This window comes from Sphaeramia orbicularis, chromosome 12 (genome assembly GCF_902148855.1).
Source record: "Sphaeramia orbicularis chromosome 12, fSphaOr1.1, whole genome shotgun sequence".
NCBI lineage: Eukaryota > Metazoa > Chordata > Actinopteri > Kurtiformes > Apogonidae > Sphaeramia > Sphaeramia orbicularis.
In genome coordinates, this window is record NC_043968.1 from 26777179 (window position 1) to 26804222 (window position 27044).

At 38.8% G+C, this 27044-nt stretch overlaps 2 protein-coding genes across 3 annotated transcripts; both read right to left on the reverse strand.

Moving 5' to 3' along the window:
* Positions 1-562: 562 nt before the first annotated feature.
* On the reverse strand, positions 563-12524 carry etnk1 (ethanolamine kinase 1). Its single transcript, XM_030150360.1, has 8 exons — positions 12228-12524; positions 10666-10925; positions 10397-10537; positions 8797-8939; positions 4869-4952; positions 4575-4735; positions 3726-3799; positions 563-3511 (listed from the first exon to the last, which is right to left on the reverse strand). The coding sequence occupies exons 1-8, from the start codon at positions 12372-12374 to the stop codon at positions 3439-3441; spliced, it is 1083 nt and encodes a 360-aa protein (XP_030006220.1). The 5' UTR covers positions 12375-12524; the 3' UTR covers positions 563-3438.
* Positions 12525-15043: 2519 nt separating this feature from the next.
* pyroxd1 (pyridine nucleotide-disulphide oxidoreductase domain 1) lies at positions 15044-26229 on the reverse strand. Of its 2 annotated transcripts, none has more exons than XM_030150359.1 (13): positions 25896-26229; positions 25687-25767; positions 25462-25581; positions 24987-25115; positions 24368-24441; positions 24000-24196; positions 23817-23914; positions 22295-22397; positions 22084-22196; positions 19341-19463; positions 17511-17648; positions 17227-17316; positions 15044-15425 (listed from the first exon to the last, which is right to left on the reverse strand). In XM_030150359.1, the coding sequence occupies exons 1-13, from the start codon at positions 25971-25973 to the stop codon at positions 15267-15269; spliced, it is 1503 nt and encodes a 500-aa protein (XP_030006219.1). In that variant the 5' UTR covers positions 25974-26229; the 3' UTR covers positions 15044-15266. The 2 variants fall into 2 exon arrangements, with proteins under 2 accessions (XP_030006219.1, XP_030006217.1); XM_030150357.1 differs by having other exon boundaries at positions 22084-22199.
* Between the last annotated feature and the right edge of the window lie 815 nt (positions 26230-27044).

Here is a 27044-nt window from a genome sequence, read left to right on the forward strand (position 1 = left end):
CTCCTTTGTTATATCGGTCTGATATTGTATCACTGAAAATGCCATAGTGTGACATGTCAGGTTGCACAGCTTGTCAGACCTGGCAACAGTAACTATGGGGATCAGGCCTTGGTAAGGAGTCCTTAGCGACAGCCACACAGGTAGGTTTACACTGACTAGCCTTCACAACCTAGTGGAGCAGTTTTAATCTGATACAGATGGATTTAGGAGACTAAAGACTATTGTATAACTCATACTAAACTAGAAAAGCATTCGGAGAGCGCAGACCTCCGCCAAGGCAGATCAGAGCGCCCCCCCCCCCCCAATCACCATCAAAATTTTATCATTTGTTCCTTGTGCCAGTATCAACATTTCCTGACATTTTCATCCAAATCTGTCCATAACGTTTTGAGTTATCTTGCACACGGACAGACAGACAAACCAACACCGGCAAAAACATAACCTCCTTGGCAAAGATAATAAACGTGGATATACTGTAAATACACTATGTTAATTTACACCTGGCAAAAAAAATTAATAATTTGAAACAAAGACGAGAGAAAAAAAAAAAAAAAGACTCAGATAAGGTTAAATAGAATTTATTTTCCAAATCTTGTTTACAGTATTGAAAATGTAAATTATAAATTTCACCTCTTAGCCCAGGCAACTAATGCATCTTTTAGAAAACAAAACAAAAAATAAAAGGTACTCCCTCTATGTACATTCATTCACATTTGACAACAAGCAAAGATATTATTACATTTGTTTACTGTACATATAAACATATGCTACAGCGGCCACAACAATGTAAGCACATATTTCTTTACACTGTTGCATACAAAACCTGTGTGAGTTATTATAGATGTGGACCTACGCCATACTGAGATGATCTTAACTGTACAGTAAATGTATTTGTCACATATGAATAGGGGAAAGTCTGGATGTATTTGAGCAGTAAATTAAATATTTAGAATATTCTGATTATTAGGCAGTAGAATATGAAAAACTGCAATTATGTACAGTATGCGCGCCATGTGTAAACACAGTCCGACAGTCTACGAACTTGAACACCAGAGACTTTGTCAAACAGAAAATAAATCGTCCACATACACTTTAACATATCCCGTCATGTTTCAAACCTGTAACAAACACCACAACCATTTGCTACCAAACATACTGTACTTACGGAAGACTAAAAAGTGATAACATTCCTCATCTTTCTCATTTAAAGTCTGACTCCATCTACATCTCAGTTCTTCCGTTTTAATCCACAAGCATCAAAGACACAAAATAACATGAAAGTAGTAATAGGCCTAATCTTCACATGTCACAATTTCAGTACAAAATAAGAGCTTTGACAGGCACGTGCTGCAGTGTCTACATCTTCATTTCTACTGTTCTGGAGTGAAAGCAAGAGCCTCTGGTCATGTCAGCAATGGCCTCTTCATGGAGCTTTGCATACATGTAACAGCAGAGAGAATCGGGGCAAATATATTAATAGCAAATGCTTTAAAGTCCAGCTGTCAGAACTGGCACTTAGAATTTGGTGTAAAATATACTTAATTCCGATCATTCATTTATATTAATTTATACTGACCCAAAAATCCACCACTGCTGTTACTGCCTCAAAGACCTTGGCCTTAACTTTTACACTTAAATACGTATAAAAACCTTATTGTTAAAAGTCTACATAATGATTTTCTTATTCTTTTAGTGCTACATGGAAATGAGTGTGCATTATGTACAAGCAAAAAAGTGATGTCAGCACTTTGGTGTAGGCTTTTGTAACCAAAAGTAGTTTTAGTTTTTCCATGCGTCACATTTCAAAATCAGGTGGTGAAAAGTCAAAGGTGAATATCAATAACAGTGGCTGACAACTGCTGTCATTCTGTTTCTTTTTCATTCAGCAGATTGTGCTCTTGCACCTCTTGTCCCACTGATACATGACATTCTTGACAGTCCTTGACTAAAACAGATTAACTTCAGCAAGTTGACTGACGCAAACTTATCAAATTCACTTCCTTTTACCCAAAACTCCACACTTTTCTACAAACGTTCTTTTTGACATCAGGCACTTAAAATGATAAATGCCAACAGCGGCTCAATCTGACAGTCAGTAAGGCCATGGCTCATTTTTGTTTGAACAACATAAATATGTGAATAAAAAAAGTGGGCTACATAAATATAAAACGTTCATTCCTAAATTTACTAGGATTGAACAGCAGTGTTTTGTGATAATGATGATTCCCAAACTTTCCCTAACATGAAGCACATAATATAATGATCTATGACAGCATGGCTTACTGTTATTTCAGTGAAAAAAAAAACAAAACAAAAACAATACAAAAAAAAAAACAATGCTCCTGACTTTCAGTGTGACCTAGAACCAAATTTCTTTCTTATATATGAACATGGAATGTTCAAATTACAGTGAGATGAAAGTTTGACCCCTATCAAGATTTAAACAAAAGTTTACATAAATAGAAACATTACAGTGAAAATCTCCCACAAGTCAAATGCCTGTTTAGTGACATACATGTGTTGAACTTGTGGGGAAGGGATGGATGTAAACACAAGATGCTCTCCTGCGACTGCATGTTACTGCCTCCAGTCTAGAAAGCCAAAACACACAAACCCTCATAAAACTACACAGCAATAATGACTACATGGCTATATTTGCACACCATCCATGAAAATATGCTGAGAAAAATAAGGGTGAAAACACTAAAGTCACAAGACGGGCCGCAAGTTTTTTCCCCCCCTTGGTGTGGTTCATGTCACAAAGACAACACTGGCCTCTCCATTCTGTGCTTTTTTTAAGTTTCAGCTTTGCTCCTCAGTAAACAGAGCAGCCTTTGTATTGCTCTTTTGTCATTATGAATTTGGTCAATAGCTGGGCTGGCCCTAAGGGGGTTTTTCAACGACTGTGCGTGTGATTGTCTAAAGATGTCCCTACTCTAGACAATCAGATTAGTGTTCAAGCTACCAGCCTGTCACGCAGGTGGATGCTCTGTGTCAGCTGTGAATCTGCTGACACCACACCTCTATTTTACAGTTTATAGTGACTTTGATTTAACAATCCATTGATGTTATGTCAATATCCTAGATGATCATCGACTGAAGCAGAATTATCCAAGTTAGACTTAGCCATGTGGTCTTCTCATTATGGCAGGACTTGGATTCTACATCACATGTGCCCATATACTACAATAGAACTGAGCTACTCCTTGTCAAAACAAGGTGTGACAGCAAATAATAGAGAAGATTGTGGTCCATTCAGTCTATGGCAATAATATCATGTAAAAAGGACCTGTATGCACAGAACAGGTCAGACTCTCAGTCTGGCTCTTCCCTACAAAGACCTCTAGAGGGTGCTATGCAGTCATCATGTGAGGTGCAGAGCAGAGGTGGAAGGGAGGAAGGGCAAAAGGAAGAGAAAATGGAAGGGGGTAGGGACTTCTATTTGGGTAAGTTCAGAGCAGCCACCTCCGGTTTCATCTTGAAGTACTGGTTAAAGCGCAGCACTGCATATCTGGGAGTAAAGACACATGGAAGAGAGCAGCATAAGCAATATGTACCATACTGTAACAACTTATCAAGGTGATTACAAATGCAAAAATAACAGCCTGATTAAGCACCGTGCACTCAGCATTTGACTACCTGACATGATGTTCTTACACATGGACTTAGATAACTGAAATCAGCTTGGCAGAGCAAAATTAAATGGAAAAGTATGGATATCATACCCCAAGAAGTCAAAGTCGATGGTGGAGAACTTGGCCTGAATCAGAGCCCAGAGACCCCAGAAGAAATGAGACGCCTACGCAGAGAGGAGAGAAAGAACAACAAAGAGATACAAAGGATTAACGTGTACTCAAGAATGTCGTTTCTATTCACCCAACACAGGTCACTTAAGCATGTCCAAAGCCAGCAGAAACCCTATGGCAACAACAACAAATAGCTGACACAAAAACACAATTACTTCGCTTGCCCATCCTCCCTGCTGCCCTCTTTTCCTCTTGACAGTAAACAAGTAGACTCAGGGGAGAATGCCAAGCCTCACAGTGGTTACCACTTGTCATCAAGTACACCTCCCATATGTTGGCCGCATCAGCAAACACATCACAAACCTCTTTCAGAGCGTGTTCAGTGTAAACAGCGTAGTTATAACCCACATCAACATATCCTCTGTTTATCCGTTACAGCAGGATAATTCTTCTTTGGTGATCAAACACCTGACAGCAGGGCTGGAAAATCTACAGACAACAAGCCCCTGGGCATTTAATGTCTTCTGAATTTTATGATTATTACATAATCCTTTCAACTATTACCTCAATGTATGCATAGAAGGCAGTTCTAGGCCTGCTCAGGAGTCTTCTGCTGCTCACTTTGAATTTTGATTTTCCATTTGTTATTCATCTTTTGACAATAAGCAGGAATGAGAAGCATATGAAGGATGTGGTAACCACATGCCATGACTACATTCTAATCTGGTCTTAATATTATACACAAGGCAAGTGCTTAACTACTGTTACTCTATACACCATCTTAGTAACCCAAATGAAAAATGTTAATAGAGAGACAAAGAACCTTACCAGGGCAAATCGGTTGACTTGGACATAAAGAACCTCCACCTCTCTGTCAGTCACTTCACTGCCCTGGCCTTTGTGCTCCTTATACGCCTCCAGGTAGGAGCGAAGCCACTGCAGCTGAAAGGCTCGCCCTGGGTAGTGACTATAATCCACCTCATTCAGGCCTGCAACATGTGACGAGACAAGTTAAAGATATAGAAATATACATTTGTATTTCATGTGCAAAAAACGCAAAAATACCCATCTGTACAAATCTACTTAAGTGTAATAATAAGCAGTATACAATGTTATACCCACCAGCAAACTCATTGAAGTGGTTCCCAATGTCGTAGGCTTGGTAATTGTACCCAGCATACTCGTAGTCAATGAACTTTACATTGCCTGGAAAGAGAAGGGACATCATTTAGACAGAGACATGGGGAGAGGACAAAAATGATTATGTTGTGTTTTCCCTTTTGATAAGTGAAAATGTCAAGGCCTTTCATTTCATACTGCAACTGTCTTGCTGTTTGACTGAACAGACTGGCTAGGTAGCTGATTCTGGGGGCAAAGAGTAAGAGTTTGCATTTTGAGAGAAAGTTAAGAGTTCAGCAGAGAGAAAAGAGAAATTAAACAAAATGAATCCAACAGAGGTAGACGATTCTCTGACAGTAAATGCTGACTGGCACTTGCTTTGCATGCAAAAAAGCTGTAAAGTGAAAAATAGGGAAATGTATTAAGCTTTAGAGATCAGAGTCAATATATATAGCTCTGTTAGGTAAATGAGGGAAAGTCAAAGCAACTGTGGTGTCTTTGCTACTGCAGATAATGAAAGGGACAGCATTTTCTGTTTTTGCACATCTTTATAGGGGGTTAGTAGTCAACATCCACAGATAAACTTTGTAAGTAGATTGAAGGTAATGATCAGCCTTTTTCCAGGATACTGCAAAATAGGCAGCCGGGATAATTAGCTCCAATAAAAAAGAATGTGCAAAGCATGATGCAACAGATGGAGCACATAAAAATTCAGATGAAACACAGTGCAGCTCAATTTCCAGGAAATGTGTGTTTCAGACACATGCAGAGAAGAAAAGGAAAAAACAACCAAGTCATGTTTTGAAGAGATGGGGGAAAAAGGAAGGGAAAAGGGCATAAAGGGTGAAAGAGTAAAACACGGTGGTTTACAGAGGTGGGTAGTCAAAGCAGTTACACAGAAACACACTGTTTGCTACTCTCCTGCTGTTTGTGATGTCTCCATGGCTTATTGACTTACTGCAAACAATGAACTAGATGGTGGCAGAGATACTACAGGCTAAGTGGGGTGACAGCTCTTAGATACGCACCGGAACTTGCACACAATTTGATTTTTATAGTCTTGCAATGTTTAACAGTTGCAGAAATGTGCGTATCAACAGAGATATAGGCTGTATATTGAAATACAGTATTTACTTTTGAGTTTCCAAACCATTTACATTTACTGCTTGAACAAAACTGGTTCTGTTGCTTCCCACATGCTCTGTACTGCTGAAAGATTAAGGCGGATTGGAACTTGGAATCTACTATTAAAGAAAATGGAGAGAGGACAAACATTGTGTTGCTGTCATGTGGGCAGTTGTAGTCCACAAAGAATGTGACCAGTGTACATGTTCATGAAGATAATGATCACAAAATACAAACCCTTACTTTTTCAAGCCCTGATTATTTAATAGATATTGAGGCTTAAGATTCAATTGTCTCCTCAGTTGTTGTTTTGTCTGTTTGGCTTTAGTTACATTATTTGACCTAATGTATGGAACATTAGTTTTTGAGGTGGTGCTGGACTACAAAGAAAGACACTTTGAGGTGGGTTACCAGCCGGCGTGTAGGTCCTAGCGGGACACAACTGAACACCTCCAGGCAGTGGCTATAGCCCCCCTGTGCAGCAGATGAAAAGGTTGGGGCAAACACATCTTTCACACATGCTCACTCTCTCACTGACATAATGCGTTTTATCCATTTTTGTTCTCACGCACAGTGTCGAAACATCAGGCACTGCAGCCAGATTGTCATTCCTTTCTTTTTAACCTCACATATGCGACCGCACTTCCCCTTTTCACAACACACCCCTCTAGTCTTCAATTCTCATTGGTCCATTGTGAACCCAATAGCGTGACACCTCTGCTGCTTCTACAAATGACAGAATCTTTAAGAGACTTCCTGTTGGCTGCTGAGCTGCAGATTTTGTGGCCCTTGGGGCCTGAACAAAGTGTGTGCAAATATTTTTTTCAAGACCTCAGAGTTAAATGAAAGGGGCAGGAAAAAAAACAGCCTCTGATGGGAACTCAGAGACACAGTAAAGACAGACATAGCACCAACAAAACTGTATTTCACACTTTAACGTGTCTCAGAAAAAAAAAAATGCAGTAAAAATTAAATGTGTTTCCACCATTTCTGTTTCATTGTTTTGTCACCACAGAAGGAGGTGGCTTCTCTGCTTTCACATTTGACAGACAAGTGGTTATGCCAGCACCTACTATGGCTGAACAGGACTTTCGGATGCCGCAGTTTCTTAACCTCAACAAAATCTGAATGTCAGAGTAAGAAGGGGACTTTCTACTCCAGCTGTGGTTTAGACAGCTTAAGGGGGGCGTGCTCAAAATGTTGTAATTATGGGTTGAAGCTGAATACGCTGAACTCCTTGGTAGGTGTAGTCAAGTACTAAATACATTGCTAAGAAATATGTGGTCACACCACTAGATGATTATTTTTTTGTACTTAATCAATACGTATTCAATACAGTAGTATTTTTACCTCCTGAAATGTGAAACATGACTCTTAATTTGCATGAATGTCAAGTACAGACATGACTATTCTGCACACAACATCTAGACGACACATTAACTTACATAAGCTCTAATGACAAATACATTTTATTGATAAACATATAAGCACTTATTTGAAATGCAGGACTACCATTCCAATTTTGCGTTTCATATCAACTCCTGCCAAAACTACCCAAAAATACTTGTTACTATGTAGAAAATCCTTTTGTGTACGCTTAAATGTAAATGTATCTTTCAGCTTAAAGACATGGTATATTTTCTGACCAGTGGCCTAAACATAGGCTTGGAACTGGAAAACTTCTGAGTAAGGAAGAGTTCAAAGAAGTGGGTTTACATTCAACTAATATGCGTCTTACAGCAGGTTCAAGCTAAAACCATTTTTGTTATGACCAGCATCACAATCAGTCTAGTAATAAAATAGGAAGGGGACAACTGGTGCCTGAGCAGCACAGGAGAGTGATAGGTATAGGTAAGTGGCCCCTACTGATGCCATGAACTCATCCCGTTTAGCCTGAGTAGTGGGCAGACTACCCGAGGGCCCTCAGAGCCGACTGCATGTGAGGTTTGTCTCTCTCCATTGCCTCCCCAGGGCAGGGTGGCGCAGGGCAGCCACAGCCTCGGCTGTCATTCCTAGGGGAGAAAGGCTAGACACAAGGAGCTGTGAGAAGGGCCCCACCCCTCGTCACGAACGGACGAGGAGGCTGACAGCTCTTTCAAAACCCAACCCCACCTCCCACATACAAAAAACTCTCCCCACCATTCTTCTGTACAGTGACAATGACTGTTACCTAAAACAATAAAGTCGCTTAGTCCAAATGATGGTCTAATACATTTGCCTGAGGAGGGTTTTCTCAAAGTCACACCCTAAAAAACAGCAAAATTGTTAACGCCCCAAAAAACATGTGTTCTCAGTAAAACTGAAACTTGATATGCTGGATGATGTAATGAAATTGCTGGTTCAGGCTGATTACACAGATTTCTTTATGCATCGAGCTCAGAATTAGAACAACAGATCAGACAAAATGTAAGAATAAAGAATAGAAGCAAATTTGATAAATGTTTCATATTCAGTAAATTTACAAGACAAGCGTTATCTTTACTGAATGTCCCCACCCAGGATTTATAATTTAGACATGGAAAACAGAAACCTGGGGTAGAAAGAAATTCATTTGATTTGGTCAATCAATGAGAGGCAGCTTACAACTAAAACTGTTGTTAAATGCATCTTGCTTTGCAATAGTGTTATCTGTTCCAACTGTTCTAATTCTAAAGCTGTGGTCCAATGCAAACAACTGACAATGAGTGAAGCATGTGACTAGGGGCAGATCGAGTCCTACCTGACAGAAGGCACCAGTGCATTTCAATCTACAACACAGCAGTCACACAGTAATGTCTAGAACTTCACTTTTGCCATTAATACTCACCTCCGTCCTGGTTATAAATGATGTTCTTGCAGAGCAGATCATTGTGGCAGAGAACAACGGGGGAGCCCAGCATTGACAAGCTCTGCTGGAGCCACACCAGCTCTTCTCGGAGGCACTGTGGGCTTGGAACCTCTGTGGTCAACCTGGAGGAAGCACAGAGTCAGAGAGGATGAGTGTGTTGAGAAGAGGTAGGAGTATGAGCACTCTTGACAGAAATACAGAAGGCAGAGAACCTGAAAGCACAATTTGAAAATAAGAGTGACGAAGGAAACGCAAACAGAAAATAAGAAGCATAAATGTTAATCACCTATAATTGCACTCATAAATACAGAATAAATAGAATGATAGGATCTGGTTAAAGACTAATTTATATGAAAAAAGGGTTTACAGCAAACAGGGTACAAGGTGTTCATGGAAAACCAGCCCATAAAGTCAATGTTTGTTTTGGATTAATTTTAAGTGTGCGTAATATGAAGGTGATTGTTACTGTCAACACAATGTTCAAACACTCAAAGCTAATGATGCCAATAACACAAAGCATGTTTGTAAATGATAATAATCATAACCAGAGTTCCTTCTGATATAGCACACATACTATTTGTCTAATATTATTACTATGAAGATCCAAACTGATATGACTGGTATATTTAAGTTTCAGTTTGTTTTTGGATTTGAAATCAGTGACAATGAAGCAGCGGTCAGACAACTGTGCCACCACCGTATATACAGTCACAGAGAAAATTATTAGACCATCAAAAGTCATCAAAAACAATGGTTATGCAATCAAGTACTAACTCCTGTGTGTATCATGTGACTAAAACAGACAGAAAAGAAAACATGGAATGCCTAAAAGCACTGTTTTTGGCAGTACAATGCCATAGCTATTGATGTAAGAACTGAAGTGGCTTTGGTTATTATCAAGAAAACATGGAAAATGGATAGATATCTGCTCTGAAGTTAAACTGTTATGAGCTTTTTTGTTGTTATCATTATATTTGACCAAACAAATGTACCTTTAGTTGCATCAGGCATTTGGCAGGAAATTGATGAAAACAAGGGTGGCCTAATAATTTTTAGATCTCAGAGGGGCATGAGGCTTTGTCTGCATTAAGGTTACAAGTTGTGAAAAATATATTTGTACATGCTAAAGAAAAACTACTTATACACCCAATAAAGATAATACAAAGCTTGCATGAACCCACTCACAACATATTTTGACCGCATTTAAAAATATCAAGCTATTTAGTAGCCACGCCCTCTTGATCTCTGAAACTTTGTGACCTCCACAGCCAGAGCAACAAGGTGGGCAGGTCAGATTGCTAATTCATCTGAGTTGTTTTTTTTTTTCCTGTTGTCAGTGTATCCAAGGAAGTCATTGTGTCCAAGGTAAAAAGGTTAGGAACCACTGCTGTAGGGGACAGGGTTTTCCCTCCTATTATAAGGCTTAGGTGCAGCACCTCAGCCATATTGATGTAAACTCAATGTGGACAGCATCACAACATAATTTTTCCTAGTGCTTACAGCTGGTCCTCAGCAGAAGCTTTGCTTTTCTAAGCTTTGAGGGTGTTTTGGGTTTTTTTTTTTAATCTGATCATCTCACCTTATGTTTCTTTCAGGGTCTTTAAAGTACTTGGGGATGAGAGCGAAGTACTTCCCCATCTTTAGCCACAGGTCAGACTGGGGCACCCAGCCATTGTGGGCATGGATGGCGTGGTACTTGGCCAGCTGCCGGGCAATTAGCCTGCAAATCAACAGAGAGACAATGTCAGGTTTTAAAAGTGAGGAATAAGGAATTTAACTGTTTAACTGATCACCACATATTAAAAAAATAAAGGTGACATAATGTTCGCATAACAAACTATAGTTCACCTGAAAACAGGCTGACTGCGGATGTGTTCGGGCTCCAGGGCAGTTCCTTGCAGAAATTCATAACACAGGCCATTGTTGAAGGTGCAGTAGAGGCGAGGGGCGCATCGGTGTGCATGTAGTACTCTGAAACTTTTCACTTCATTTTCCCTGTCAACCAACAGTTCTGTTTTGTTGCCATAAATACGGACCAGAACTACATCCTGCATGACTGCACCTACATAGCATCCAAGTAGCTTGTTGGTTATACCATCTGTGAAGAACTGTAAAGACAAAAGAGACAAGAGTGGTTAGCAGGTGATTAAGAAAAAAGCAAAACCTGTCCAGTGCTTCAACATTCTGGCTTTAAGCCTACAATAGATCGACACTGACTATTTTCCACTGCAAACTCTTCAAATTCCTCGCCTGAAATCCTACGTTGTTTTGAGGATTACATAAATTGAGGGGGGTGTCAGGATTTGGCAAATGACAAAGGAATGGGGGTGAAGGTAGCCATAAAATTCTGAGCCTGTCTGAGTTTATTTAAGCTAAACTGTCTCTGTTGTGAAACTGGGGACATTTTCAGTGAGGGGTGGGTGCCAACATACCAGCCCTAATTGTTTACTCTATCAGGGATTGACTGAGAACGACTGGACTGCCAGGAATTTTATTTTGTATGAGGAAGCAATGGTTGGCATTTGCTGACTTCCCCTTTTGCACTCATTGATGAATATAAGCAAGCGGTGGAACATGTGACCAACACCCATCCCCAGTGTGTTTACCAAGCAGACCACACCCCCATTTAGTTCAAGGAAGATCACTTTTAGTGTTTGTGCACAGGGGTAACACAACTGAATGGGCTTTTGGCAGGACATCCAAACAGGTGAATCAAAGCAAGTATGCAAAAGTGTTAATGCAAATAGTTCATCGTGTTTTTTTCCCCTTCCTAAAGTGTATAAAAATAGACTAGAAATCCCTGTCAAACTCAGGTCTACACTAAATACAGAGCAGCTTCTCACCCTGCCTGCTAATCTCATAAATTCCAGAAATGCGGTCATCGGACATTTAGCATGACGATAAATTTGGAATAAGCTGACAGATAGACCTCTCCTATATCCGCACTACCAGCCCCTGCTTCCTCTCAGCGTATCGTTACATAACTCCCAAAGTCCACAGGACATTTTATTTAAACATAACACAGTTAAAGTCAGGTTAGAAGAACCTGCTTGTCTGGCTTTAGGCTTCGCCCAGGGCAGTGAAGACTCCCAGTCTGTCAGGAGCTGAGCTGACGCAGATGCTAATCGCAGAATATTAACCCTAAGAAATGCCGGAGCGTCCACAACACTACACTACGCCTAGAAAGCTCTTATAGAGTCGCTATTGTACTTAAAATTGCTGTTTTAACGGTTGGTTTGTGAAACATTAGCTCTTAAACTCAAGCTAGTAGGGCTCGAGTCTTATTCTCATTAGCTGTTGCTCTACCGCAGTGCTAGCTAGCACCGTTATTCGCCTTTAACGCCCAGGGGAGATTTGTAAAAACCTACTCATGTCATATATTCGATAAAAGTGTAATAAATAAACCGCACCTTCATTTTGACCTCAGATGGCTTCCAGCTTGGTCTCAGCTCCTTGATCAGCTTCAGTGCGCCGGGTCTGTAGTCGCACTCGTCAACTGTCACATCTATTTTGGGCACAGCGGGAGCCTCGTCGGGGACGTGGATGTAATTGGCCATAGTTTCAGTTTATTTCGCTGTTATGCGGGAACTCGTTGAGAATAACGATGCTGTGGGTAGAGCAAAAATGCGCAATGTGTGGAAATGCGTGACCAGCTGCGGGTATATAATCCTTGAGTGGTTGGTGTGCGGCAACGCCTCTCAAAGAGTCCCACCCACCTGAGAGAAAATGCTGCCCCGGTGCATCATGGGTAGTCGAACGACTCACTGGGAGCGCTCGGTACAGAGTGAGCATGCGCCGCCGTACGGAGCTTATGCAACGCGCGCACTAAAAACATATATAAACGTCAATTTCAACAGCTCAGTGGATTTTGTTGCTTTTTTAGTTTGTCAGGGATAGTTAAAATAGTTCACATATGTTTTTAATATATGCGTATGGGTGTGAAATTTACCTAATAACATAAAAAAAATTGATTATGAACAAAATTTTGAATTTGTGAGGTCAGAATGTATCTGTAATTTCGATAATGTTGGTTAGTCACAAGAACTGTAATTTGTGTGATGGGTCTCAAAAAGAATCTAAGATAAAGCCTGTATTTTCAAGAAGGTGCTCGCTGCAGAACCACCCAGAATCAGTGACGGCCATTAATGTTCAATCGGTGCGCTCCGTAATAACAAACAAACGTACACTTGTTGCAGACGTAATTAGGACGTAGCCATCATGAGGCTGACGTCACATCCGTGATGTAGTTGAATGAAATGAGATTTGTGTCAAATCTGAGCGCTTTAAATGTCAGCGCCGTGATGGCTTGTACTGACATCGAGAGCGCAAATCCACTTAAAGTTAAGTTAATCCTCCTTTTAACCTCGAAGACACACAGATGGGATGTAAAATAGGAACGTAAAAACGCTTTCTGGGAACACAGTGTGTTTCTGTCCCACATTCTCTCTCTCTCTCTCTCTCTCTCTCTCTCTCTCTCTCATTACATTATTGCATGACTCACTGGCCTTGTTTTATTGTAACATATCAGATAAGTCTCCGTTTACCGTAGCATTAAGATAAAAGGTTTAGTTTTGTTTACTTTAGATTTGAGGTGATACGAATACTCAAAAAAAAAAAAAGCATTGTAACATTTTGGAGAAATCATGTTTTTGTGAGTTTATCGGGGACCAGATGATCTTTTTTATTGTCCATGTAAAATAGGTGAAGGAGGTCGATTCAAGATTCTTCATTTTCATTCAACAGAGTATGATGAGCCTATGACACCCATAAGCTGAATTACGACACATTTTTTTTTATCTCATAAAACAATATACTGTATGTATTTGTAAAATTTTCAGTCTGGAATTTTAAACAGTAATGTACACAGTTTTCCATAATTAAAATTAAATATTTAGATTCAATACAAGATTGGGGTTAGGTGTATATTGCGATAACAGCAATGATAATTACTATAATGTATTTCAACACTGTATCAATATCTGGATAATTTCCCATACTCTGATGTTGAAAAAAGATTCAGTAACTATTTTGAATGTTCTACCTCTAGATTTATGAAATATTTTAAGAAGGCAGAAAAGAAAAAATGCGGAAAAGTTTAAAACCTTCATTTTTTTTCTTTAACTCAGGCCAAAAATCAGGCTGAAGGCTGGACATTTATACAATAATAAAACATCAGCTGATATTTAAAAAAATTATATCATGATAGCATTTTTGGCAATGTCTGTCAACCCTTCCCCAGATCTCAGTCACCAAATATCCTGCCCTCCATTCTCATTTTGCCCATGTTCATTTGAGATTTGGATTTTATCTGTGCCACTGTGCAAAGTGTCAACTTACATTGTAAATAATGCCCTGCTCTACATCCACAGTGGTACACATTTACACTTGGGAAAGATGCCAGTTTCAGTCAAAATGATACTCTCCTGGGGCACACCTAACAGCTTTTCAACCAAATAAATTCATATTTATTGATTTTTTCTTCCTGTCTTCTGAGATTTGCTGACTGGTTTCCAAGTCAGTAAATTAGAGGGGATCTGGAACATTTCCACCCTACCACTATAAAGATTAGCACGCATGACTTGCAATGTGTGATGTTGCTTTATACTAACTTTGCATAATGGTCCATGGGTAAAAACAAAAGGCTGCCATATCAACCTTTATCAGCCAATGGGAGCAGCAGCATTAGTGTGGCCAGGTTCCTCTTGGTTATCCATTCACCCTGACACAAGAAATGCATATTCACACTTTAAAAATGTAAACTTTCAGGCAAATCAACAATAGGGCATGGGTGGTTGTCTTCTTTTACAGATTTAGATTCCTCTGGGTGAAGATAAATTTCCTTTTGACTTCTAATATTTCCTCTTCTTTTGAAAGTGGGTTTTCAAATAGCAACTTCCCCAAGAGCAACATATCCTCCGAACAATAGACAGCTTTATGTGAGCCTGATAATGTCTATTGTTGTAGCGCCTGCTGAGGCACAGGAGGAGCCATAGTTTGTGTTTAACCTGAAATATGATCCAATGTCTCTGCTATAGCAACAAAGGTGTTTTCTTTTTTTATTGTTGAATCTCATTCTTTAAAAAAACTGAGGAAAAATTAGCTTTCAATGTATTGTTTGGTGTTGTGATAAGCGAGGAAGTTTATTACATCTGATCAGTGTATGCAGTGTCTCTTACCTGCACGTTTCTCATTTATATGATGTATTTCATTATGGAAATGAGTTGAATACATTCGGAAATAATTTATTTAAAAGCAAAAATATATTTTCTTTAAGTGCATCTGGAACCAAGACACACTCCCTGTTTTACACAACAGTTTCCCATAAAGAAAATATTACACACACCAAATGAGGTATGCTTTCAGAGGTTCTTCCTTAATTTTACATGTCTTCATCAGTATTGTGTATGGGCTTAGAGTCTTTAGTTCTTAATTGTCTCAGTCACAGACTCTCAGTCAAAGTAGTCTTCTATGTCAATGTCGGGGTTGAGCAAATCCTCGCCGTATGGTGTCAGATCCATCCGATTGAGGATGAGGTTCTCAAAGGTCTCCTCCAGGTCCGTTTCTCCAATCAGCACAGCTCCCACCATCCTACCGTCGCTTAAAACAACCTGGAACCAAAGTCCAAACAGAGGATTATTTTAGTGTTGTGTCCTTCTTTTCCTCTGGTTAAATGCAAAAAATATTAGATCATACATATAAAAATAAAACATTACAATTTTTCATGCAATTCACTCATGTGTCACAAGATTCATGACTTCTTAACTGTGTCCAGACTGATTTACATGTTTCCTTAAAATGAGATTTTATTATTTGTTTAGCAAAGTTAAACCTCCCTTTTACTCAATAAACAAGTAAAGAGTGGAGGCTTGGAGCTGATGAAAGAGGAGAGAGTGGCAATAGTGAGAATAGCAAAAAATAAAATGGCCTCATTGCTTTAAAAAAATGTAAATAAATAAAAACCATGAGGAAATGTTTAAATGGGTGCTCCTATGAAACTGGACAGAGGGGCTAAAAATTGAAACCAGATGTAGACTAATGTTATGAAGCAAGTTTGGAAGCACTTTGGGCCTATTTTAAAAATAAATATTAACTAAGATAAAAGAGAAACTATTTTTCAGATAAAACACATTTTTATTTGACGCACACATACAAAAATCCGCATGTAACATGGATACCGAGTTTCTATGATGAGCTCCCCCGTCTTTTTCTGTCAGGTTTTTGTCCCAATACCCATACTATTACACAAGGCAAATCCACAGACAACTCAGTGATATCAGAGTTTTCCCCTGAAATTAGGACTAGTCAGTATTCCAGCAGTGCACGGATGATTCTGCATGCAATGATTATCCCGACGTAACCAAGGGAAAAAGGACATGAAAATTATGCGCTACTATTTTTTTGAATATCTTTTTATTCTCTCACAGGTACATTTTGGGAATCGAAGTAAATATACAAGGCAGAGTGTTTCACAAAAATGACAGCTGTTGCAAAATCACTCGCGATTTATTTGCATTTAACTGGGCAGGTTCTGCATGTAATGCGAGTGGACACAATGGATTACGCACGAAACCTGAAACGAGACTGAGATTCATGAAAAACCTGCATGTCTGGATTAGAAAAACCACTAGGATTGTCACATTTAACACAGTGTCTTTATTTATAGCGGTATATAAGACCATTTACAGCCATGTTTTCAGATCAAATGCACTGAAACCTAGGTAGCTTTTCCTGTCCCAATTTAGGTCCCATTTTTGGCCCCAATATTTGATTAAAAATTCATTAATTTTGGGATGGCTCAGAGTAAGAGTATATATTTTTTGCATTTATCTGAGGTCATCATTAGGTACATCCTGGAGGGAAATATGTCTAAATTTCTCTTTTATTATTGGGTCTAAATAGCTGGAAAAGTGCCAGATACCAAAATAAACCCAGTTTCAAGGAAAGACCCAAATCAGAGTACACACTTCCTCCTGTCTGCATCCTAGAGGGTTTGTGTAATCTGTACATACCTGTGATTACCGAATGAGACACTCAAACACTTTTATTTAGTCAAAAGACCAGACCCAGGGGATGGTCATGTAACTAAAGAAGCCTAATTTTTACATTGTTTCACATGCTCACACCCTGTTCTGAGCTGTTACTGACAAGAACTACAAACACACTGTCACCCCAAACACAGAAAAACAAGAGGAAAGAAAACAGGCAAAGAACACTATATTTGCTGGTAAATATATCTCTAGAAGATCACAAGTGACTATAAACTGAATTCTAAGAAAATATTAGATAGTTTACATTTAAATAAAGGTCTGTATTTCTAAATTAATGTGTAGAACAATAAATGTTTATCTGCATGAATGAATGAATGAATGCTGGTCAACTAAACAGTATTAACACATTCTGTTCAGTCACCTTGACATATTCTTGGCCTTTGGTGCAGCGTACCAGCAGCTCATGGTCAGGCCCCAACCCCTGGCCATTAAACTTTCCCAAGAGGACCACCTGTGCAATGAACAGGAGAGAGGGCGTGGTTTAAATGCACACGAGGACAGAGCCCTACGAAGAGCATGGGACCACATTTGAGAACACTTTGGCATAACCTTGAAGTAATAGGGACAATCATTTTCCAGAGTAGATGATTAACAGGTTGATTATCGATGAAATCTTTCCACTGACTGCAGTAAAATGTCCCATACCTTGTAGTTGAAGAATCGGGTGATGTGTGAGAAGAGCTCGAAGCAGAAGTCCAGTTCTATTTGTTCTGACAGGACATGTGCCGCCATGCAGCGACCGGCGTACCAGCCCATCTGACGGGCCTGGGTCCACAAACGCATCTGCACTCAAGACACACGTGTACAACAAAAAGATCCATTTGATGAAGGACACACAAAGTCGCACTGCTGTGTTTTAGTTTTAGTGCAGATGTTTGTGACCAATGATCTGTGGCACACAGACAGAACTAACTCCCTACGTACAATACAATCCTAACAACTCTGCCACGCAAACTCCGCCACAGGCATTCCACATAATGACTCATTAACCGTACAAAGGCCCGAAGGTGGCGTTGACACTCAAGACACACAACAAGACTCATGTGACCTCTAAAGGCATTTACACAGGGAGAGGATAAATACCCGGCTCCAACAGTCTTTAGAACTGATGAAGCCCCTCGGATGAGAGGGGAAACGTCTTCAAGCCAAGATCGAAGTCCAGTTGCTTTTGATTAAATCGTTTGAGAAGTAGCTCAAGTTAAACAAACATGACTCTGTTTATTTGATCAGTGTGTGACACTGAATAAATCAACTGCAGATTAAATCGACAAGTTAAGTTACGCTGGGTGATGATGCATTAAGCATTTTCAGTATTTTTAAAGTATTTGGAACTTGACTCATAATAGAGTCTATAAGTCAGGATTATCTTTTAAGATCCGTATGCTTTTATCTTTTTTCCCTTTCCTAATTTCCTCCTATAACAAGTGGTGGTATTGTATCTTATTTTGGCATTGATCCAGCTGATGTCATCATGTCTATTAGTGTGCTGATGTCACCATATCAACTGCCTCTATATATGTGCCAAGTCTGAATTAAATTGAAACAAAATTTATGTTTTTACAGACATTTGAAATGTCACCCATTATAAGTAAATGGGAGAAAAAAAAAACATTTAAAAAATTCATAAAAAAATTTAACTTTGACCTACTTTCAAATAATCAGATCTATTCTGGGTCACTGACAATCTATAAACACAATTTGGAATGAATTTAACCAATAGTTTTCCTGTTAGAGTGTTTACAAACAAACAGACAAACAAACAAACACACCTAACTAAAAACAATACCCCTTGCCTCCCCTCCCCCTGGTAATAAGAAAATATCAAGCCACCGGGAGATCTCTTTACTGAATTTTAAGCTGTTTAGCTAAACCTAATCTAAGTAGTTTAAACTTTTCATTGTGAATTCAGTTTTCCCTTAAGACAAGTTACACTGGTCTACATTTTTTAAAAATAAATTATCTGGCTCAGAGATTAAATGTGCTAAATGTTACATATTTTAATCAAATTAACTGGAAAACAAATGACAAAAATGCTGGTGTGCTGATGTTTTCCAGGTATATGATAAAGTGTTATTACACATATATGTTAGTTTATGTACATTTATATAACAGATTTGTAAATGTTCCACTAGATAGAACCTGTAAAATGAATGTATTGTAATGTGCAGACAGTGTTTTGAAGTAGATCTGGTAGCTCTGAGACTAATATTCCTTTGGAGTAAAACCCAGTCAATCATTAATTCTTGAATTTCACATTTTGACCCAAGACTGGATCTTGTAAACTTCAGCCAACCAGCATTTATGACTGGATTTTTCTCTATAAGTGACTTACATGTGATAAAATTTCACTACTTTTATTCTGGAAGCATTTAACTTGTAGGCCAGTGTTACCTGGCTGTATCCTGCTGTGAATATTATATATAAAAAAAATAAAAAAAATCCAAAGTTAAAAGACAACTTGGCCTGTTAACCCACCTGCTGCCACAGTGGACTATGATCCCAGCATGCAGTGCACACATCCCCCGCAGCGTAGACGTCTGGAACTGATGTCATCATTTGGTCATTTACTTGCAGACCACCATCATCAGCCAGTGCAAACTAAAGTCACAGACAGAAAAGTAACAGGTAACTAGAAGGACATTTGAGCACAGACCTCCATTCTTGTAGTTCAGACAAAGGTCATGTGACATTATTTTATTTTTATTTTAGACTAAAAAAAACAGACAAAATGGTAAAATAAACATTACCTCATTTGTGGCAGATGATTATGAGACAATTCTAATTCATATGACTTTTTTCACAAATTAAAGACAAATAGAAAACCTGTGAAAACCAGTGTGTCCTTTAGTGACATCTCGAGGCCTTAAACCAAACTCATGACAACTCTGACTGATTTACTTCACCTCTATTACTGTAGTTTACTCTATTATTTTAAGTCACAAACAGGCTCAAAGCAGTTTTATGTTGTACTCGATGTTAATGATTGTAATGTGAGCAGCAGTCGGTTATCTTAGAACAGTCATTATCAAATTTACACATAACCCTGGACTAGATGAGCATGCAGCATTGGTAAAGTGACAACGTAAACCTTTTCAGAGCTACATTCATCTTCCACCTTCTGCTGCAACAACTATTGATGAATTATGAAAGAAGTATTAAAATTATCACTAAATATCACTTATATCTATTATATTTATTGCTCCAAAATTAAAAAGCAAACAGCTGCAGATGCACCAAAGGTGTTAGCATGAAAGTGGTGAAGTTGATGTAGACCATTCTCATATATTTTGGAAATGTCCATATATTACTGAGTTTTGAAAGATGATCAGAGATGTACTATACCATGTGTTGGGTTATACAATTCCACTGATTCCTGATGTTCTATATCTTTGTAACTTGCAGGGCACTGCCATTCTTAAAAAGGATGACTATTTGGTCAAAATACTCTTAATAGCTGCAAAAAAAAAACTATAACAAGGAACTGGGGGAAGGCAACCATTCCATCAAAGGGCCAGTGGATATCCACAATCAAAGAGATATTTCTAATGGAAAAAATAACACACAGACAGAGACTGGAAGAACCACAACTGGATAAAAAGTGGAATAAATGGACTATATTTACAAAAAAATCCATAGACTGACTGTTGCTACCCGGGCTCATTGTTTTCTTTTGTACTTGTGCTCTCGTTTATCTGTTTTTGTTTTTTTTGTTTTTTTGGGGGGGTTTCTTTAGTTTGTCTTTTTCTTTTTTTTGGTTACTGTTACAAATCTACATAAAACTTAATAAAGATTTAAGTTACAAAAAAAATATCACTTATATTAACTTATCCCTTAATATCATTGTCTTGTTTTTTAAAAGTAAAAGATTCCCTGGTCACAGGTTCCGTGTGAGGATTTGATGCTTTTCTTTGATATTTGAGGATGATTTCAGTATCTTTGGCTCTTTTTTTTAATTGCTGGCTCAACACAGAATACGAAATACATATTTTTGCTATTTTCTAAACTTGTACACACAAAAGCATTACTGTCACAAAATAATGTGCAGATTAGTTCATAATGGACATAATCCTTAATTGCAGTCCTACTTCTGATGGTGAAAAGCATCATAAAACACACAACAATTCAGCAACTAGACAGGGTAACTGTACCATGACAACAGAACAGATCTGAATCTGATGAAAAGCAACTACACTAAGTAACTTTAAAAATGCACAATGAAATTCATGAATGTTTTATAGTTATTGTTCTTATTGCACACATTCTGGGAAATATACACCCAAGATTTTTTTTTTTTTTTTTTTTTTTTTGTGATTTACTTTTTATTGAAAAGTTTTAACAACACGAACACAACAAAAACACAAAGAACACAGGCCATCATCTCATTAAGAACTAAAGTCAAAACCAAGGAAATAGGTGCATACCCCATTTGACAGATGAGAGGAAAAAGTGAGGGTTACAAAGCATACACATACATATACAAATGAAAAAAAGCACATGTTTTTTCAACATTTCAGTAATATCTACCACAAAATTTGAACATTTAGCTACAGTTTGGGGCTTTGTTCGGTTAAGTCTGGCTGTTGAGTACTCTAAAATAGCCATGTGTTGTACATTTAATAACCAGTGTTCAATAGGGTTAATGTCTTTATTAAACTATAACTCTAAGCTGTTTTTTTCACAGCTATATATTCACAAAAAAGAATTCTTGAACAAATTTATTTAAAGTTCAAAGCTCACCCAAGATTTTGAATCAAAGAAATGGTTTATTCAATCAGGCTGTACAAATTTGACAGAACCATCCATTCTTACAAGGCTGCACTCAAGCGTGGAATTTTTGTTACAGACATTTTCCCCATTTTTACTTCAGGGTTTTTATAGGGATGGTCACATGTGTACGAAGCCTACACATTTTTGGTTAACAATTTACCCCATCCTAGTATTTCACTCCCCTACCCAGTTTGTACACTTGAGCACAACTTTCATCAATTGGTCTGTGGTTGAGAAAAAGCCTCGTCAGTCAGGCAGAACAACAGTATATTGTGTGTCTAAGAAGCTGTTTGAAGCGTCTGAGTAGATCTCATGACAATTCTAGCAAATTTTTAAATGTGTGTTTTTAAAGTTGCTTAGTGTAGCTTATGTTACCACTGCACGAGTACTCCCCAAAGCATGAGCAGACTTACAAACATGTTCAATACTTGAGACCGGTCTGTTTACTTACGTTATTCCCATGGAGAAATGGCTCAGTGTTTGGCACAACACCAGTGGCACTGACAACAAAGTCACAGCCAAATGTCTTTCCATTAGTCAGCTGGACATAAACAGGCCAGGATCCTTCTGAGGAGGGAAAAAAAAACACCAGGACTCAAAAAATGAAAAAATGGAGGCAAAATGTAGGAATAGGATATTAGAAGGTAAAATCTAGTTCTCACCAGTTTTAGGCCTAAGTGTCTGTTGTGGGGAACTGAGCAGCTCCTCGGAGGTGAAGATCTTTTCCACCTCACACTGATATTCCACTGAAACTCTGCGGGACACCTGAGTACACACCAGCAGAGAGAGGAGACGGAGGGAAGATGAAGGGTGTATAATATAACACAGGGTCATGCTGATACAAATTTCTTCTCCGCACAAATAGACATCCCATGCTGGTTTGAGATTTTATGCCACACTAGCAATAAGGTCAACAACACATGGGAAATGCTGACAAATTACATGATAGCCACTTCAAAACAGAGATCCTGGAAAAAGGTGAGATGGTGATCCCCCCTTTTTTTCCACCATTGACCCATTTCCACAACCAAGCCAAAGGAGTAACAGAGGTGAGACAGGCTGGATTTTACACTGTGGACCTGCATTCCAGAATCAAAGGGACGGTGACGCAGCGCTGCGTATAGTGTGACGTATAATTTGCAATTTGGAAATACCCCAAGCATAGTGGTGTTGGCTCTCAAGACAACAATGGAGGACGAACAGAGCGCAGTGATGTTTATTTTAGCAGTGCAGATTTTAAGTTTAATTCAAACTCAAACCAAGCTTCTGAGCGTCCTCTACAGTCTCCCCAGTTCCACATCTTTCTGGTCGCGTTGATACGTTTGTTTACTGAACCTACTCCTGTTGCAGTGCAGAACGCTGCAGCCAGGCTGATGACAAACTCCAGTAAATTTTGTCACATCACCCTGGTCTTAGCATCTTTGCACTGGCTACCAGTTTAAGGGTGCAGTTCAAGGTGCTGGTCATCAACTACAGGATGCTTCATGATCAGGCACTGCTGTACCTTACTGAACTGTTGCATCAGCATCCTCCCACATCGCCACTGAAGTCAGCTGATCAGGGTCTGCTGCTCATCCCCTGTACCAGGCTCAAAACCAAAGGGGACAGAGCCTTTTTAACAGTAGAATGCCTTTCCACCTGAGCTACAAGCAGCAGCCACAGTGGACATTTTTAAGAGGCATCTTAAGACACACCTTTCTTCTACTGCTTTTATGGGTATTCCCTGATTTTCTTGGGTATTTTAGAATTTCATAGTTTATATTTTTGCGCTTCTTTGCTGGTGTCTTGTATCCTTTTAATCTGTAAAGCACTTTGTGAGATTTCTCTGTGATAAGCACTATGTAAAGAAATTGTACTTTACATTTTTACTTACTGTACATGGCCCGCGCTCATTTTTAAATCCCCCTGGTGCAGGGGTCACACACAATACATCATCAAAACGTCACACCTTGGTTGCAGAACAACAGTTGTTCCTTTTACATAGCGTTCCGGAATCATGATTCCACCTTTGTCACAGCTCTGTTACGACCTCCAGAGGCGTTACAGAGCCGTGACAGAGGTGGGACCAAATGATCCCACAATTTCATTTACACAGATGTCATTTTGGAATAAAGGTGAAATATTCCCGGAACAGAAGTGCAGTGTACAAGGGGCATATGTAAGTAAGTGCACACACTGTCTGACCTGCTCGGCTCCTCGTAGAACTATTCCTTCATGCCAGTCTGGACCGAGTGCACTTCCAGGCTCTGTGGGGGCAGATCCGTGTCCTCGCTGGTTTCTGTCTGAGAACGCTCACATAAAGACAGAGTTCAGCAACTGTACAGTATGTTAATGCATGCCCAGAATACTGTCAGGTATATTAAAGACCTGCAGTGAAGGTCTGAGATGCTCCAGGTGCTGGTTCTTCTGTAGTGTAGCGAGGTCTCTTACAGGGAGCGGTTTTCTCCGGTTTGTCAGCCTCCAGCGATGGGATGAGGAACTGTGCTGCTCCAGCATCAAAGAAAGTGTTTCCTATAGCCTTATCTTTTACAGCCCAGATCACCTCACAACCCTCCACTTCATACCTACACATTGCAGAATCATTAACAGTGAATTAACAGGTGTCAGAGTAAACCACGTCCATGAACATGCTGGAGGTAATACAGTAATAGTAATACACAGTTACTAAATACTACTTTTGCCTGAACATTTTCTTTAGCTAAAATCTTACAACAGTTTCATCACAGGAGACTCACACTAATTCCAGGGCAATCCCTCCATTTCCAACAACAACGATTCTCTTTGCTTTGCATAGCCGCTTCTGAAACTCCTAAACATATACACACAGGGAAATTGTCAGTTTGTTTTCTTTTAATAATCACTGACCCGAGTATTAGTTGTTTCCGCATTTAAGGAAAATCTGCCAGAGCATGACACAGTTTAGGTCTCAGTGCAACTACAGATAATTCTCATTAAGAGCTACACCCATCTGCACACCTCATTTCCCATCATTTATCTGGATGCAGTAAATGGGGATGTGAACCTACAATTTCCACCCCTTTGTATTAGAAAGAATATATTGAATTGCTGTGCCATGACATTTGTACAGTGTAGACCCAGAAAATGGTAGTGACAGCAGATTAACACCATGTCATAGTGGATATTACAGATCATTATTATCACTAACCTACCAAATAATAATGACCAGACTGTATGTCATTCATTATTTTGACTAATATGTTACTGGCATTACCAGTAAACCTAATATGACACAACATAAAATAGCACTGGAAGCCTAATGGTTTATTTTCTTTCACGTTTCCTACATTCATGATTCTGACAAGACTGCAATTACCCAGATCAGTGAGGCCCTACCTGGGCACTGTCAGTGTCCCGAATTCCCAGCACATAAGGGTTGTCCTGGGTTAGGAGCTTAGGTCTGCCCCCGCTGCAAATACACAGCTTTTCATATCCAAAAACTCGGCCATCTGTTGTCTCCACAAACTAGAATAGAAAACAGAATTACTAAAATATTGATTTTCATATATGCTAATAACTTTAGAACAAATATCAGATTTTCAAACATTTTTGAATGTGACTGATATCCAGTACAACTTTATAGTTTAGTATGAACAGCTCTTGCTACTATTTTTGGTCAGATTATACTCCTGTTCCACAAGGTGGCAGTAGGAGACAGATCACTCAGAAGCTTTTGTACACCCTCTGTTTGCACGTTTTTATTGCAGTTACAACAATATTATTAGTTGCAGCTAGTGAAGCATTATGCGACCTAAGCATGTAAATTAACTTTACATGACAACTGGTCCATTTCTGTATGACAGCTACCTACATGTGATTGTGTATTCAGTGCTTTGACTCCAGACTGAATGAATGTAAGGTTGGGATATTTCTCCTCCAACACACTGGACGGTTTCTCCTCCACGTCAAACTCTTCCAGCGTCCTAGACACCTTCCCAAGGGCAATAAAACAAGAGGGTCTGTTCATTTGTACAATCATTTTTTTATTACAAGGTAAAAATGATAGGATACATAGTAAACCATCCTTATTTCTGACCTGTTTGTAGTTTGTCACTGCCTTGATGTGCGGACCTGCAGTAATCAGAGCCACTTCAGATGAGGGAATCTGGGATGACAGCTGTCAGCACGGATTGAGGTGGATGAGAATCAATCACACAACATGACATGCATTACAACACTGTCTCTGCATCTAGGTTAAGCTGATTTCACCTATGGAGAACTGCGGAGATTAAAATACATTTTTACCTGCTCGACACATGTCACACCCGCAATACCACCTCCCACGATCACAAACTTGAACGTTTTCTCCTTTTTATCAGACATTTCTTTACAGTTAGCTAGCTAATAATGGCTAACTTAAATGAGTTAGCTGCCGTGCATTTTCCGACACTGGAACAAGCTTTGTCGGCAAAAATATTCCTTTATCTATCAACGTGAACTGGTTGATGAATATTTACTATCCAAGTAACTTTCTAGGAGTGTAAAAACACTTGTGTGGGATTCTAGTGTTGTTGTTGAATGTCTCTGCAGCATGTGAGTACTTCACCAGTGCTACATTAACGCAACTTCCGTGTTTACATTAAACTACGGCAAGCGGTAGGGGTAGTTTTAAAACGCGCTTAAAACTTAGACGTGTTTTAACCCATAAAGACCCAGTGCTACTTTTATGGCAGTCCCCATTATTTTTTCCTCAATGTTTTTACCTTTTACCTTTTGATTTGTTACAATTTATTGTAATATTATAGCCTGTATTTTGCATTTTTAAGTGAAAATCGCCTATTTCCCCATATTTAATTAATTAATCTTGTAAATGTATGTTAAAGTTTAGATTATTGTTCAGGGTTATTACATCAGAAACAGAAAAAAAATGAATAAAAACTGTTTTTTTCAGTCAAATAATATCATAAACAATATAAACCAAGTATGTCCATCCACTGTCATTGATCCAACTCCATGGGTTTTACTGGTGAATCAATGTTGTAGAAGATGACAGTGTTTCCACGGTAACTACAGAGCCTCTGAACGTCCAAATGGGTCATATCTGATGACCATGAAAAGATGACAAACTGCATTTTACACTAATTATTTACATGGATTGATACGATTAGTGGATCAACAGGTATTAAACATTTTAGATCAGTAGATGATTTGAGTCTTTATGGGTTAAAGCACTTATGTGTCCACAAAGCCTGCATATGCACCTCTATTAAAGGCCAGAATGTGGTAGAAATGTACACATGTGTTTTTGTTTTACTTCCTAAAAGTTCAGTCAACTATTTTGTTTGTTTTTCATGAGTTGAAATAATAGTGACAGAGATCATTTTATATATGTCGCTATTTTTATAATAAATGGTGATAAATCACTTAAGAAAGGTTAAATCTAGAGAAAAATTC

Coding starts and splice junctions, on each gene's coding strand:
- etnk1 (XM_030150360.1), bottom strand. CDS start 12,374: ATGGCCAATTACATCCACGTCCCCGACGAGGCTCCCGCTGTGCCCAAA. Junction 8,940..10,396: donor GACCCTGAAAGAAACATAAG/GTGAGATGATCA, acceptor TGCTTCCTCCAG/GTTGACCACAGAGGTTCCAA. Junction 3,800..4,574: donor AAGTCAACCGATTTGCCCTG/GTAAGGTTCTTT, acceptor CTCTCTGCGTAG/GCGTCTCATTTCTTCTGGGG.
- pyroxd1 (XM_030150357.1), bottom strand. CDS start 25,973: ATGTCTGATAAAAAGGAGAAAACGTTCAAGTTTGTGATCGTGGGAGGT. Junction 24,442..24,986: donor GGGACACTGACAGTGCCCAG/GTAGGGCCTCAC, acceptor GTATATGTTTAG/GAGTTTCAGAAGCGGCTATG. Junction 17,649..19,340: donor ATAGTCCACTGTGGCAGCAG/GTGGGTTAACAG, acceptor TCTTGAGTGCAG/ATGCGTTTGTGGACCCAGGC.